The 17,511-nt window shown below is 39.6% G+C and overlaps 1 protein-coding gene across 1 annotated transcript in view; it reads right to left on the bottom strand.

The window, feature by feature from the left end:
- Sorcs3 (sortilin related VPS10 domain containing receptor 3) overlaps positions 1 to 17,511 on the bottom strand; it is a 617,283-nt gene that overhangs the window by 48,740 nt on the left and 551,032 nt on the right. Inside the window, 2 exon segments of the mRNA XM_032892177.1 lie at positions 7,489 to 7,622; positions 8,648 to 8,765. Of these exon segments, the coding sequence (XP_032748068.1) occupies positions 7,489 to 7,622; positions 8,648 to 8,765 (252 nt within the window).

The following is a 17,511-nucleotide window of genomic DNA, read 5'->3' as shown; positions in this document are numbered from 1 at the left end:
AGGAAGCCAAGTGGAAACTCTGCCTTCCCAACAAGCCTTAGGGTCAGTGTGCATGCCAGACCAGGCATAGGCCAGCCCAGTATCTCTGAGCCCATTCCCCCTCTACTTCTCCATGTAGCAGCTGAGATTGCAGGACGGATGCCTAGCAGATGCTTTGATCCCATTCTAGGGATGCACTGACGTGGGCTTGGAACTGAGTGGCTCTCAGGCACAGTGGGAGCACTCACAAAACAGAAGCAGCTACTACAAGAAGAGCAATCACCATCCTCACTGTGTAAAGCAGGAACCCAGACTTGGCCATAGAAAAAGAGACCATTGTATCTTTAGCCAAAATTTACTTAGAAAACCAGACAACCATCCCTTAAGCACTTCTCTTGATCTAATTCCACTGTGGTCGTCTCTCTCATCCTTCATGCTAACATCTTGCTTATATATCTGCTCTGTTTAAATCAGTCTGTTGCCCACTTCCCCAAAGATACACATATTGTTCTTAGTTAATTGGTACAGCTCCGTTACCACTCGCTGACAGAAGCCATCCATAATTACTCGAGATCTATTTGTCCAATGATCTCTTTGCTCTAACCACCTTTCCACCTGGGATAAAACCAGCTCTGTCTAACAGAACCTTCTACACTGAAAATATTCCATACAGCTGTGCTCCATTATGATAACCACTAACAAGAGCAGCTAAGAAATTGCATTTTAATTTAATTTTATTTTAATGCAAACAATCACATGCGACTAGCAGCTACTGTAAGGGACTCAGTACTGGATCATAAAACTCAATCCTTTATAATATTCTTTTTGTCTTCTGTTATGTCAACTTCTGGGGCAGTAACTCTTATTTATATGTTGTTTATTGCCTTGCTTACATTTTAGCTTGTCCACTATAGAAAGGAAAAGCATGCTCACTTATATTCCATATGCATAAAACCAAAGCCTGACAGAACTGTAGGTATACCTGAAATGATGTGTGGCAACCTAATCCCTTTCCCTGTGTCTTTTGCCTCCCCACTGGATAAACTCACCCTGTGGATATGACTTCATACTAAACATGGAAGAATTAATCATGGCATTCTAAGTCAGAAATTAGAATATTATTGTCTTGAGTAAATGAAACACTCTACGTGTCTGTTTCCATCTATACAATGCCTAACTCTTCTAATAGCTAGATAAGAAAAGTAAGATTGTCCTATAAAAGACTATTACAACACTAGGTACATAAGAGGTATTCATTCAAAGTTACTGTTGAATGAACAAAAAGAATGGTTAGGAAAGGCCAACTGCTTCCTGTTTTCTCCCTGGCAAATCCCTTCCTCACAAAGAGGGCTAGCCTCTACAGGGGCCCTCCCAAGGCTTTAGAGGAAGCCCCTCTCTAGCACCTGAGACTCTGTTAGCAACCTTGGTTCTCTTCTCGGTGGGAATCTGTACCAGTAACTCAACCATGCCCTGATGGAGACTTCATCCTGAGCTGTGAAGAGGTTGGGAATCTTTTAAGCTCCTAAGTAGAAACCCCAGTCTTCTGTGATGCTTAAACTTTTTACCTAAACCTTTTGTTCTACAGATAGACCCTTCTGAGGCTCAACAACTATCCCTCTTTAAGCAAACTTACCTTCCCTTTGTAAACCCAGGCTGTGTGTCCTTTGGCTCTCACTGATACGGAGATATTGAAGACACCACTCTCAGCCTACAACCTTCCTAAACTCACTACAGTAGGTAATGTACCATCCGCTATTCTCTGAGCCTTCCATGTTATCTGAGGAAACACAGAAGAAGCCTGCTTTGGGGTAGGGGCACACCTAAATGGAATGTGTGTGATAATGGCTGGAGCTGACTGAATTGGGAACTCCCAAAAGGGGAATGTAGGAATCAGGTTGTCCAACTGTGCTCACATACTGCCTTCTGGGATTAACACTAGAGACCATGACAGACTAGACTCAATGAAAAAAAATGCATTTTATTTTTATTTTACTTTTCAAAATTTTATTTCTTTATTTGATTTTATGTGTTAGTGTTTCTCCTGCATTCATGCATATGCACCTTTGTATATGCTTACTGCTTATGGAGTTCAGAGAAGAGCATCAGTGGCCCTGAAACTGAAGTTACAGATGCTTATAAATCACCCTGTTGGAGGCTGGGAACTGACCCTTAGTCCCCTGTAAGGGAAACGAATACCCTAATTGTTCAGCCTCACTCCCTCAGCTGTGAAAAACTATCTTTTCTTTTTTGTTGTAGTATGAAGTTTATTTCAGGCATGGGAAGGGGGATTGAGAAGGAAGTAGAAAGGGAGAGAGAGAGAGAGAGAGAGAGAGAGAGAGAGAGAGACAGAGACAGAGACAGAGACAGAGAGAGAGACAGAGAGAGAGACACAGAGAGAGAGAGAGACAGAGAGACACAGAGAGAGACAGAGACAGAGAGAGACAGAGACAGAGAGAGACAGAGAGAGACAGAGAGAGACAGAAACACAGAGACAGAAGGACAGAGACAGAGAGATAGAGACAGAGAGAGGGAGAGACAGAAACAGAGAGAGGAGAGAGAGAGAGAGAGAGAGAGAGAGAGAGAGAGAGAGAGAGAGGAGAAGAGCAGAGGCTGGCCAACACTGGAGCATGAGGGCAGAGGGGAGATGGGTGAGGAAGAGAGTAAGAGGGATGAAAAACTTTTCAAACGTTTACCCTAAAACAACTGTTAATAACCCTGAAATCGTTATCAAAAATTGCTACTTCCATAGGCAGAAACAGTATAAGCACACAGTCAGGTCATGTGACCTCTGTTGTAATTTGATGGTGACCAGGCATCAAGACCAGGTCCCTCCTTTTGATTGACCCTGTGTCAATGTCAAGTGTTCTCTGCCATCTTTTTACTATAAAGGAATGATTGATAGCAGAAATGCAAAAATCCAGTAGCTTATACATAAAATTGCATAATGTCGACTTGAAGACGATATGCCTATTACAATTCCACTGGCAAAGGTAATTTTTTTATTTGAAATCATCTTTGGAGTTAATGAAATAGTCTATATTAAGTTTCACTTAGAGCAATCAGCCTGGGTCATTTGGAGATGAGTTTTAATTTTGGAGGAACTAAATGGAGAGACCCTATTCCTTTTCAAACATAAAAGAAATCTCAAATAATAAGACGGACATGGTTTCCTGAGCAACAGTTGACAAAGAAACAGCAAGATAAGATTTAGCCATCGCTGCATTTGATCCTCAACTCTGCCTCTACCACTTACATAACCACAGTCAGGTAACTTATGAACGGACGGTTCACTTGCTTCTCATTAAGAAGGCAACAGTAAAGATACTGACATCACAATGTCTTGAATATGGGTGGGACCTCTAGCAGCACAAATGTTAAGAACCACAGAATGTTTTGAAAGGGTTCCTCCTCTTCCCTAAAACTTTGTTTTACTTAGATTCAAACAAGAATCCCCTAAAAAGGGCTCAAAAATATTATCACTAGCATTGAAATAATTGTATAACACCTAAAGGTACGGCCTTGAAAACAGTGCTCACTTGGACAGATCAGCTTTCATTTATGTGATATGAATCCTAGGAGATCCCTTAAACTCTGGGGTATAGATCACAACTCCAGCAGCCGCAACAACCACCATATGTTGTAGGCTTATGCTGTAAACAGTTTATCTGTATCAATGATCCACCCTCATTCATTAACTAATTCATTTATTTTTCCCTAAGACCTGAGGAGATGCGTGTTATGTATTTTTACTTCATGTCAAAGGAAATAAAGGCACAGAAATTAAGAAAATTTCCACAAATACAACCTTGCGAATGTAAGTAAGTGTTGGGATATTTATCCTGGCCAGTAAATAGAATCAGTTAAGGAAATAAAGGCTGTTTTATAGTCCTTTTATCCTTACTCTCGAGTACTCCTAGCAATGGGGGAAAGTATACTTTGGCCTCAGGAAACAGTGGAATCGTGGTGTGATATGCTCAAAGGGAGTGGACCTCAACAGACTCCATCTGGGAAGGACTTGAGATGCTCTGAAATTCATGGTCTGAATACATTGATATGTGCTGTGCTTAGAATGTGAAATGTCCCTCCTAGGCATCAGAATTTATTCCCAAGCTAGGAGCGGTGTTTTGGCAGGCAGGGGCAACATTAGGAAGTATATCTTCTCTGGAAAAAGTGAGTCACTATGGGTAGGCTTAAGAACTTTACACCCAGGCCTGACTTCTTGTCGGCCAGGCCTGACTTCCTCTATGCTGTTTTTTGCCTGCCTTCCTCTTACTCGTAGAGACCCAAAGCATATTCCTGCTCTCACCATGCTTGATAAGCCCTGAAAACAGCTTCTTTTTTAAAATCAGATTGTTTCCCCTGACCAGACATATTAGGAGGAAAAAGAGTCAAGAAGATGGCTCTGATGCATTTGTTCTAAGTGTGCATGATGTATGTTTCTTCTTTGGACAAGTCTATAAGTTTTTCTCAGCAAATCTCTACTAGGACAGTAGTTTCTGGTTCTGACTCATTGTTAGCCCAGATTCAACACATCTATATTCCTCACTAATTGGTAGTTTACATTTCCAGATTTATATTTCAAGCATTGTAGAATTTTAAATATGAATACAATAGTACATTGAATAGAGAGGTATATAGATAGGTATCCATTTCTTTATGGGATGATGGGAATTTAAGTTGCTAATTATGCATGATTTGTCTTTTTTTACTTATTGGATATTTTATTTACATTTCAAATCTTATCCCTCTTCCCAGTTTCCCCTCCAAAAACCCCCATCACATCCCCCCTCCCCACTGACTCTATGAGGGTGCTCTCCAACCTACCCACCCATACCCCCTTGGCATTCCCCTACATGGGGGCACTAAGCCTTCATATGACCAAGGGCCTCTGCTCCCATTGATGCCCAACAAGGCCATCTTCTGCTACATAAGCAGCTGGAGCCATGGGTTGCTCCATGTGTACTCTCTGGTTGGTGATTTAGTCCCTGGCTGCTCTGAGAGGTATGGTTGTTGATATTGCTGCTCTTCCTATGGGTTGCAAACCCCTTCAGCTCCTTCAGTCCTTTCTTTTCCTTCAGTCTCTGCTCCAAACTTTGTCTCCATATTTCCTCCTTTGAGTACTTTGTTCCCCCTTCTAAGAAGGATTGAAGCATCCACACTTTGGTCTTCCTTCTTGAGTTTCAGAAGAGTTTTTTTTAAGTGGCTTCTTTCAGACATTTTGTTACCACAGTGAGAAAAGCAGGAAATACATTATCCACATTATACATTTAAGGAGACTACTAAGTCTACTTATTATGTGGTTCCTAATTAAAATTATTTTTCCCAGGCATGAAAATATTCTGACTTTCAAAAGATCTTCTAACACAAAAAGGACCCTGCTGTTAAATTTTAAATTCCATTTGGTACATCTCACTTTAATGAATCTCACCAAAGCCAGGTTATGAAAGAATGAAGAATGGATAAGGAAGAGACATGATCACCCTACACAAGTGACTTCCAGTTATCCATTGGAGTTCCACTAATTCAGGAAGAAAACAGTGGCATCTAGACCAGAGCTAGAGAAAATGGAGATGAAAGGAAAGCCGAGTAAGGCTAGAGGCTCTGCCCTCTGAAGTATAGTTTGCTATTCTGCACCAGAGAACACCAAACATACGTCTGCCACTGCCCCATCTCCTGCCTTGATCTATGTATACGCTGATGTCTGAACACCAGCTGTTTCTTCTAACCCAGGATAATCAATATAAATTATCAAACAGAGCTTCAACTTCTGACCGAGTACAGAGGAAGCATTCATCTAAGACCAGAGGGAGAGGCACATATTCCCAGAATTGGGGAGGTTTTGACTCTCTTAAGAACGACATTCAGAAACATGTTGCAGCTCTTTATTGGAGGTTTACTGTGGAGTTGGCAATGGGATTTTAACAACGAGGGAGGTCAAAAGCTCCTGCATTCACAACACTTACATTCTACTGGGGAAAGACAAATGATGACAGAACATTCAAAAGCACCATTACTTCATAGGGTAAAAATTAACAAGACAAAACCAGGGTAGAATGCTAGAGAGTGCTGGGAGATATATATATATATATATATATATATATATATATATATATATATATATATAAAATCTTCAGCATTTCGAAGAAACTAAAATATTTCAAGAAACCTGAGTGAAACTTGGGGAAAAGCATTGTAGTCTCCATTCCTTCTCCCAGGAATGAGCTTGGATTAATGACTGCAGTTGGTCCTGTGGCTTTAATAAAGCAAATGAAGGAAGATCAATAAAAAAGTAAATTAGATAGAAAAGGACACCAGGCCAAAGGGCCTACAACAGTACAGTACCTTAAGGGAGAGAGGAATTCATCAACTTAAGTACAGGAATAATAAGATCTGATTTGGAATAAAAAAAAAAAAAGAACAGTAATCAGCCCAGTAGGTAGGCCTGCAGGCACACATCCAGGAGTTCAGGGTTGCAGTGGTGAAGCTGAAGTTAGAGTGGTAAGAAGAGCTCCAAGAATGGAGAGAAATGCTTTTAGGGGCAGTGTGTTTTGGAGGGACAACCTGAAAGGGCTCATAGCTGACCTGGACCTACAGGCAGGGAGAAGAGAGGTCAATCCCTCCTGAGACTTTGCTCTCAACCACTGTATAAGTGGCTCTGTGTGTGCTTAAAACTGGAGAAACTGGGCCAGGACTATCTTCCAGTAAAAAGGTTTCTTCAACCATACTATGTCACCTTTCTTAGAAAACCAAATTTATGTCCTGTAGATTAGACAGACTTATCTCACAGAGGAGAAAGAAGATGGGATCTGGAGGTAAGATATTTTCATATTTGTGAGTCATCAATTGTAGGAAAGATTAGAAATCAGAAATATATACATACATATACGTGTGTATGTATGTATATATGTATATGTTGCACTTTTCCATTGTCCTTAGAGGGAGAGTTGTAATCAAAAAATGAAAGAGACCAAAGAATTCCAACACAAAGAATTGACCAACTTGCAAGCAGATGGAGATGCTAGCTACCTCTACGTGACAAGTTCGATGTTATATGTGCCCAAATTAGTATGGTGTCCTGCATATGTATGCAAATATTACATGTAAAACTTAAATATGTAATAATTAAAAATAAAAATCAGAGGAAAAGAAGACAGTGTGCTCACACGCGGTAGTGCAATTTGAGAGAATATGTATGAAGGTAACTGCCTAGGACTGTAGCTCTTTAAACCACCTCAGTGCCCTTCCCCACTCATCCAGGACTATCTAATACAGCTGGGGAGATAAGGGAAAGGCTGTAGGAAATGCTGCTCAGACAGCATTGCCATTCCCCATCAATATGCCTCAGTCTCCCCTTCAGGGTATGCAGACTTCCTGCCTGGTCCAGCAGCTAAGGACCACAGATGTACATCCTGCATCTGGGTATAACTTCCCTCTACTAACTCCACCAGCCCCACTCACAAGCAGGTAAATATCTAGTTGTAACTGAAGATGAAATTTCAAAGGACTCACCATTCGAAGTCCCAGTCCGCACAGACACAGGGTTCTGATGCCACCGACCCAGAGTATTCTCTGCCCAGGGCACACTGAGCACCTGGCTTGCGTTTCTTGAATATTTTCCTTTCCCCCATGACACAAGGCTCTCCCTTAAAGAGAAAGCCCATAGTAAGACAGGCAATAAAACGTACAAGGGGTGAAATAAGCTGGTTGGTCAACAAAAGCACTCTCCTTAGCATTCAATGCAGCAATCTCATTTCTCAGTAACCAAGCAGGAATCTTAAAGACAAATGTGCAAATCATTTATGACCCAACGAAAGGACCACTAAAGATGGCTGGCCCAGGTCCACCTCTCTACACATTGTATCTGTGATGTCTACATCATACTGTTAGTTCTCCAACTTTGTGGAGCTCACAAATACTTCAGACTCTACACACAAGCATACCATTATCCAAATGGCTTTGGCAGCTAAAGGAATAAGAAGACAAGTTCTGGTATATGTTTTTACTATATAATCTCTCTCTCTCTCTCTCTCTCTCTCTCTCTCTCTCTCTCTCTCTCTCTCTCTCTCTCTCTCTCTGCCCCATCCCCCTCTGCTCCCCCTTCACTCTCAAAAATGATTACTCTAGAGTCCTAAGTCTTAGACAAGGGCAAAAAGAATAAAAGATGGTAGAAAGTTCAAAGACCCAAGGATTGGGAAGAATAGAGAAGTTTGCCTATTTTGCATGATAATAAAGATCTGCCACCACTAGACCTATCCACCAAGCATCTTTCCTCAGTATCACTTTTCTGGGTGATTTAAGACCCTTACTCCAAGTTGCCTTGAAACATGCATGCTATTACCTGCCAAAATAATAGGGCAGATAAGCATACTATCTTCCTTCCTAACCACCTGGTACTCGCTTCTTTGCTAATTGATCTGGCATCTTAAGCTGTAGTCACACCTTCTCCTTCAGGAAATTCAGTGATGTAATGAGTACATACAATCCTGGGTTGTATGCTATCTACCCCTGTTGGTCCTGGATATTGACAGTTAATTCCCTCGTAGTCACACCCACACGTTCAAGTGACACCCTGCCTCCCTTTCCTAAGATAATCAGATCACCGAAGACTTAACCCAGATGGGAGTTGTTCTGCTGCTAGAGAGGCCAGCACATACCACTCTAGGGGTACCTGATTGAGCAGGTGCCAAGTCTCAAAGTCCTCCTTGGTACAGCGCCGGCTGAAGATAGACTTGTAGTCCACTTTCACCAACTGCCATTCGGAGCGCAGGCTGAAGTGGCCAAAAACTCTAAGTGTTGAGGGAAAGGGTGCGAAAAACAAGGCCAATGTGAGTGAGTAGGAGAGCAGACTCCAGAGGGGACTATCAGGACAGCCTAGACTCGTTTTATTTTTCCAAAGTTGAGGTCCTTAAAAGAATGGCCTCACTATTTAATGTCCAGGGGGTTCGTATCTCCAGCCAAATGGCTGTCAATCACAGTAGGTTAGGATCATTCATTTTTATTGCAAAATTACTCTGTGCTTTATAGGAAGCATTCAAATAATCGACCACCCACATGACGCCATTCTTTGCATTTTGAAACACAGAGGTTTTACAATTCTTTTTACGGACTTTGTCCATACAATATCAGGACTAGCAGTTTGTCTGTCCATGATAAAAATAGTTTCCTCATCTATAAAACAATGTGTGTGTATGCATCTTTGTCATATGCATTTCCACATATTCGTATATACTGGAAACAGTAAAATATATTACCTAACTATGAGCCTACTGATGCTAAAATCCTGTGACCATTTCTGTGCATTTTAATTGAAATTCCCACTCTATGACTCATATGAATGCTTATTCTCTTTCTGCCCTCCTTGAAAAGTCATAGCATTCCAATAAAAGAAAGTCATATTTATGTATAGTAATGAAGAATGCCATCTGAGTGGTCCAGATAATCAATACTGACCTTTGTAAAGCCCAGTTGTTGATAGGCCTATAAATATGAATGATCAATCATTCTAGAAAAAAATGAAGAAAAAAAAAAAGACTGACCATCAATTCTCCACTAGGGTGGCGTGTCATGAGATTATAGTGCAAAGCATCTATCACTGTGATGGAGAGGAGGTGAGGCTGGTCATGCTGGAGCTCAGAACAAGTGAAGTCTTTCAAAGAACTGGAGGCCATCCATTTTAGCAAGCTTCAGTCATTTTACCAGCCCTGCATTCTCCTCTGCCCTCACTTAGATATTCTTATCCTGATGACCCAGGGAGTTCTCCTTGGGATGTTTCCTTTGACTTTCTGGAAGATGAAGAGGCTTACAGGAGTGGGGTAAGGACTACAGTAAATTATAAAATGTGGAGAAAAAATAAGATTGGTTTTGTAGATCATCTAACTTAAAATAAATCTTGGGAAACAGCTTTGAATGTATTATCAGATAAAAATTAAATGAAAAGTTTACAGCCTTATCTAAAAGATTAAACAGACTTTGAGGGAGAAACTACACTTTATCAAGACTTTTTAAAACCTTTGCTTGGTTTAGAGGTCTAGAAGTTTTGAGCCTAGAATAGTCCACATATATAGCTAATACTGCACTTTTCCTGAAATTTCTATGTCTTTTTTCTTTTTCATTATTGCTAAATACATTAGTTTCTGAGCCTAACAGAGAAACATCATGTCATGCACAGATTATTATTTAGTTCTGAATCTAGCCAGAGGGTGCAAGTCAGCCCGTTTCTTTTTTGATGTATTTTGTTTTTTTTTTGTTTTGTTTTGTTTTTGTTTCTGAGGCAGGGTCTTATATACCTCAGACTGACTGAAATGTATGTAGCCAAGGATGGTCTTGAACCCCTGATCTTGCTTCCTCCACCTCCTGAACTCTGGGATTATAAGAATGTGTCAGCATATCAGCTCCATTAAAATTTTAACAAAACAGCTATCTCTTATGATAAAGTTCTACTTGCTTGACAATAAGAGAGCTAAATTAATATCTGAATCAGTAAAAGCCTGAATTATTGAAGATGATTTTGATAAATATCTCTTTTATTCTCTTCTCAGATATCAAAATCCTCCCCCATTCACACCCTATTTGCTGCATTAAGCCTTCCTTGATTGGAACGATCTGAGTATCAGGATGCGAGTCATGTTAAGGCAAATATTTCTCCTTACTCTAAACAGTTATTTCATGGCTCACAACATACATCTTGTCAAATTAATCCTATTCATTTCTATAAGAAGATTACTAGGCAGAAAGAAGAAAATACAAAGTACATGATTTACCTGGATGTCAACAATGCAGGTAACAGGGTTTGCAGAGCAGTTTTGAAGAAAAATGTTAAAATGTGAGCCAGCAGCTAGTAAAGTGACGTGGTTGAACAACACGTAATTAGCGTATTGAAACCTAGAGGAGGGAGGTATGGGTAGGCAGCTCGCAATGTTCTGTTGTCTGCTATTCTTCATTCCTCATTCTTATTACATGGCTTAAAGATGTGAAAATGATGTTTATCACAGAAATCTAACTTTCCAATGACACACAGCTAGAAATAACAGTCAGTATGCTTTACAGTAGAATCAGGATCCAGCAGGTTCTGATAGGCTATAGACAGGAAGAGTTTAATAAGTTGAGATATAATAGGGAGAAAGATCAAGTCCTCTTGCTGGTACCAGCATATAGACTGTATAACAGATCTAGCTTCAGACGGCCAAGGGTATATAATAGCAGACCTTAAAGGGTTTCTGTCTACATGCATGTGGCCAATGTAAGTGACTATTTCAACAATATCAATGATACTTTAGATAATCTAGAAATAAATCAACAAGATTGTATTGTCACCTAGAACAAAAGAGGCAATACACAAGATTAGCCAGAGCACAAGGAAAAAAATCACAGTTACTGTAAGCTGTTGCCATTTTAAAAGCACCAAGAGTGTGTTAAAGGAATCAACTTCAGCTAACACATAGGCTGCTGTTGAATAATCTAAATTTTAAGCAAAATCACATATTTATTATGGCATTAATATTTCTTTCTGTATAAGGTATTAGAGCATTCCAAGATGTCTGTGGTTGCCAAAGTTTAAATGAGTGAGACATATTAAAGGTTGGATTGAATGGTGGTCTTCAAGAGGATGTGAATATGTCCTCATCCTTGAAGCTATGGTGAAACTTCATTTGGGAGAAGGAGCTTGCAGACTTAAGTCAACAACAATAAGAAGAGAGCATCTTGGGTTACTGAGGTGGACTTTAAATGCAGTGGGAAGTATTCTATAACAGGTAATGAAGTCTGGTAGGTAAGTACAAAGGCCCTACGAAGACAGAAGTATAAATCAGAGGTAGACAGGCATAAGCTAAGAGATGCCTAGAGTCAACACAAAGGGAAGCTCGGATAATGACTGTCAAAGTACATGATATATTTGTATAAAATTTCCTATATTTATCCCATACTATGCATAAATATACACCAGTAAGATCTTGTGGGGGGTTTTTAATGAAATAGATATGAAGAGTAAGTTCTCCTGAAAAATCCTTTGATTTTGGAAATTGGCTTCCATTATTATAAAATAATAAATACTATTTTTGAAGCCATCTTGTCTATAGTTCGTTACAGAATTCAAAGGACACCAATGTTGATGATAAATGGATTCACGGCCATCTTCCATCTTTGTGTTGAAAACTGTGTCATCCCAGATACGTCTTGGGAAAAGGGAAAAAAAATAGGCATTCTGAGGAGCTCACAAGTGGGAAAGTTTGTAATGTGTGAGATGACTCTTAACAAATAGTGATGGATAAGGGACAAAGGGTGCAGTAGTTAGTGTCTGTGAGGCTGCTTTATCATTCCCCAGGGTTGATGCTGAATAGAAATTGACACTGGTCCAAGCACACGTCCTACAAAGAAGGTTGACTACCTCCCATTAGTACATCCTAAGTGCCTAAATATCAGCATTGCTCTGATGTCCCTGATGATGACAATGCTCTCCTCAAACCACACTTTAAACAATGGGTAATAGCTTCCACAGGAGACCGTGAATTATATAGAAAGCAGAGGTATGCATGGGAGGCACTGGAGGCAGCCAAGGGAAGGAGGGAAATGATGCCATTGCATTATAGTTTTTAAAAAGAATGTGATAAAAAATACCCTCATATTTTCACAACTCAACATGGGGTCAGAGCCCTGAATCTGAGGCTCATGAATGTGTTGGCAGCAGCAAAAGACTTCTGAGTGGTAATATCTAGAAGTTTATTCAGAATTACATGTTTAGTGAATCCAAGGTCTTTCTGGAGGCATTTGCCCTGCAGTCTTGGTTTTGAACACATAACGTGCGCTCTTTGCACTGAGCATGTCATCACACTGTAGTAGCTCCTGGAACAATGCTGTCCCACACACGTCAGCCCAGATTTGCAACTATTACCCATCATGAGCTGAAGTGTTTTTACTACACGGAGTAGCCTGACCTTACAAAGGCATAACACATTAATTAAAAAAACAAAGACTTTTAATATTCTCCATACAATCATTTTCTAGCACATCAGTATCATGTAAGTTTATCTTTTGGATTACACTTTGAGATATTCTTTGATTTTAGATATCAGCATTGGGTTTGAGTTGCTAAAGAGTTTCATAAAAATTTTAAAACTGAATTTTTGCTCGGGTTTATGACAAAATTTTCAACAGTTTCAGAAATAGCCCTAAATGTACTTTTGACATTTAGTTCTCTGTATTTATGTAAAATAACATTCTCAGCCTTGAGGATTATAAAAGTAGACTACCAAACTGGAAATGCTGAAGATGTAGAAACACTTTCTACATGCTGCAGTCCAAAATTTTCAGTTAAGATTTAATTCTCCATGTAAAATAAGTACCACATCCATCTCATTAGCAGGCAAACTCATTTCCATCTCTATTAGTGGTAAAGTTATATGTGCATTGAAGAATTGTATTATTTTCAGTAAATGCTTTATTCCTACTTTATGTGCCTATGAACCAGAGTTGCACAAAAGTGTCTCAGGTGAAAGGGGCCCTCCAGGAATTCTTCATTTTCTGCTTTTTATTTTATTTTATTTTTTTACATTTTCTTTACATTCTACATTTTTACTCAAGGTTGTTTGTTTTTTAACTAACTAGAAACTTTCAAAGGTTAGGGGAGCCTTCTGGATGTATTTGCAGCCTGTAGAAAAGACAAGTTCCTAGCAATACTTGCCGTTGGAGAGAATGGAAAATGGATTGTGCGGTTGATTGAAGAAACATGGGGATCTTGCAATGTGAACTTTCTATGACTTTTCAAGACTTTTTCAAGACTTTTGCACAAAGAGCTGGTCCTTGCCCTCTTATGAATCTCCTCCATCTTGGTTGAATTGTGATAACTCCCCAAACTAGATTAATTTGGCTTCCAGAACTGAATTGGTTTTTTAGACTCCTGCCCTTCCTGTCCTCACATCTAGTCCAAAGACAGCATGTGTTGTGACCTACACACTCATCAGGTAGTACACGACCTACCATTCCTCTGAAATGTGTAAGAAGTAACTTGTACCCTGCTGTGTGGTCCTGATCGCTCTTCAGAACTCTATTATGTGTCACTTTGTCTGTGCATGATATGCTTTTAAAGGGAAATAAGAAAGGAATAGAACATAAAGCTGGGCTAGGGAAGTTGGGGGAATTAGAGAAGAAAAACATGACCAAATACATTGTATTAAAATTTGTTTTTCACTTTTAAAGGTTTTAAAAAAGATCTTGCTTCCAAATGTTAATCCATTTCACTATTTCCCTTGAGTCCTAAACCTGAAAACTTTCAGTTTCCAGCTTGGCTAAATTCACTGCTATCAGCAAGACTTCTCTTTCTTACACTGTCACAACAAACCATTTTGGAACCCCCTTCTTCAAACTCATATTATTAGTCTCTTTTTAAAAATACCTTTTAAATTATTGTTGTTTTATTATTTATTAATTATTATTATGTATTACTCTTACAATTATCATCATTACTTTTATTAATTTTATTATCACTATGTGTGTGCATATATGTACTTGCATATGTGCCTATGTGTACAAGCAACTTACAAAAGTTGATTCTCTGCTTCTACTATGTAGGTTTCAAGGAATCAATCTTAGGTCGCCATACTTGGTGACAAGCTCCTTGACCATCTCCCCAGCTCCTGTTGTCTTGTTCTTTTTCTTAACTCAAAGAAACATAATAACTAATACAGATTTCACTCTCATTAAGTTAAATAATGCATGTGAAATACTTAAAATCCTGTAGACAGCAAAGATACATCCCCATCACCATTCTTCTCATTGATAGCATTCTTCTCATTGATGGCATTCTTCTCATTGATGCCATTCTTCTCATTGATAGCATTCTTCTCATTGATGGCATTCTTCTCATTGATAGCATTTCTACAGACTCACCCAATGTTGAAATCAAGGTCTTTCAATATCCTTGACTCGCAATCTGTTTTTCAAAGTATGCACTACCCCACATGTGGGAATTTGTCTTTTTTCCCCCTTCAAACTGAGCCTTGAAAAAAGTAGACACCTCATACATAAGTATAGGTGGCTGCCTGGAAAGAGGTGCCCTGCCCTTTGGTTCCCCAAGGAAGTTCTCCTAACCACAGGAACAAAATAAATGAATCCTCTGAGCCATTTCTCATTATATGGATTTTCAGGGAGAAAATCAATTAAAATTCATTACTCCTTTTTTTTCCTTTTTACCTTGCCGTATGCATTTTTTCATGTTTTTGTCTCTCTACTTCAGATTCATTTTGGGCTTTATGAATCTAAGAGACCATCACAATCTTTGTTACAAACTTCTGTCCTGCCTATTGTCTACATTGCTAACAAGACACTTGTCACAGGCAGCACTGGGTTTTGCAAAGACATTAGAAGGTCTGATTTTTCCTAATATCCTTTTGCCTTACAATTAACTAGATGAACTTGAACATCTACTGTTGAAATACCTTACTGAATTCTTTAAACTTCTTTTAAAACACTGAACTCAAAATGATGGGATGCAGAACGTGAACCTCTCAAGACAACTTCTAAAAATATATTTTCTTTCAGATTTTGTGTCCATTTCTAGACACACAACTTGTCCATCTCCTGGTAAACTTGTAGTCAGTGGATTTATCTATCTGTTATAGTCATCCGTCTTTGCATTCACAAGTGCTTCCTTCATACAACAGGTACTAAATTAATATAGTTCTTGGTTGATTAATGAATAGCATTAATCACACAAAATCAATTACATTTTTCAACACTGCTACAAAGCTTTATCTCCTTTTATTTCTGGGTCAAAGAATGTGATTGAGTCCAATGTCCCTTGAGATTTAGAAGAATTAAAAGAATCTTTGGAGGAGCAGGAATAAAAGCTACTCTATCTCTGATCATCCTAGATTCTGTTAGGGTTACCATAACAAATGTAGTTTCCTGGGACATTAAATAACACACTTTGTTCAATCCACCATCCGGAAGGAGTAAGCCTTTCTGAAGGGAAAAGGGTGATTAATTTGAGGAGGGAGGTGACTCACAAAAAGAAAAGACTTCATTAGAATTCCAAACACACTGGGAGTTAGCTACTCATTAATTAAATGATTTCAAATGGGATCAGGGTATATAATTGCTATAATTTAGATGGAAACAATGCCACAGTAAATGTAATTAGAGAAGTAGTTTCTATAAAGATGTTTACCTCTTTCCTGAAGAAAAGTTCTGAGTCACCTGCTTCTCCCCTGCATAGGCATTTGGTACACTTGGAACTCTGGTTAAAAGGACTTTTATTCAGTTATAGAAGCTGAGAGGAGTTTTAAGACAATGGTTGGCCACAAAACTTCATGAGGAGAACAAGAAGTTATAACCAAAAATGCCTTGAAATGTTCAAGTAAAAGAATTTCCTTTGAGAGATTACAGTTAAGAACTTGACTGGGGTGACTTTTGGAGGAACTCTGAATTGAACTCACTGACTTATAACAGGATATCTCTTTTTTCTTTCAAAAGAAGCTTCATCTTCATTGTGAATTCTCCTGCCCACTAAGTCCTATTTTGATTTGCCTAAGCAAAATATCGAGCAAACATGAAGGGTCATTCTGACTCTGTAATTTTCTTTTTTTAAATTGACTAAGTTATTTATTCCCTTTACATCTTGATTGTAGCTTTCCTCCCTCCTCTCCTCCCAATCCTTCCCTCTCACCCATCCACACCACCATCCGCCCAATCTCCCCTTCCTTCCAGAAAAAGGGAGGCCTCCCACAGACATCAACGAGCCCTGGAATATCAAGCTTCAACAAGACTAGGCACATCCTCTTCCACTGAGGCTAGACAAAGCTGCCCAGTTAGGAAAAGGGGATCCAAAAGCAGGCAATGTAGTCAGAGACAGCTCCCAGCTCCACAACTTCTACATTTGTGCAGAGGAGCCTAGGTCTGTCTCATTCATGCTCTCTGGTTGGCAGTTCAGTACCCACTAGCCCCAATGGGCCTAGTTTAGTTGACTCTATGAGTATCTTCGTAGTGTCTTTGACCACTCTGTCTCCCTCATTTTTCTTCCCTGTCTTCCACATGATCTCCCAAGCTCCACTCAATGTCCAACAGTTGTTGGGTAAAGCCCCTTGATGACATTTATGCTAAGCTCCTGTCTGCACACAGAGCAGAGTATCACCAGTGTTAGGGGTGGGTTCCCTTTTATGGCATGGGTCTCAAGCTGGGAGTCAGTGGTTGGCCCTTCCCTCAAATTCTGTCCATCCCTTACCCCTATACATCCTGTAGGCAAGACGAATTGTGGGTCTAAGCTTTTGTAGCTGGGTTATTGCCCCGACCCCTCCATTAGAAGTCTTGCCTGGATACAGGAGATGGATGTACAAGTTCCTTATCTCCCATTGCTAGGTGAGCTAGGGTCACCTTCATAGATACCTGGGAGTTTCCATGGTCCTGGGTTTCTAATTGTCTATCAGTTGCTCTCCCTCTGTGCTCCCCCAACTTCATCCCTCCTGTTCCCATCACCCACCTTGGACTCTCCTTGTTACTTAGCTTCTTTGGGTCTGTGGTTCGTAGTATGTTTATCCTGTACTT

This window comes from Rattus rattus, chromosome 2 (genome assembly GCF_011064425.1).
Source record: "Rattus rattus isolate New Zealand chromosome 2, Rrattus_CSIRO_v1, whole genome shotgun sequence".
Classification (NCBI taxonomy): Eukaryota; Metazoa; Chordata; class Mammalia; order Rodentia; family Muridae; genus Rattus; species Rattus rattus.
The sequence above is the reverse complement of the archived record's forward strand: the minus strand, read 5'-3'. Positions and strand labels throughout refer to the sequence as shown.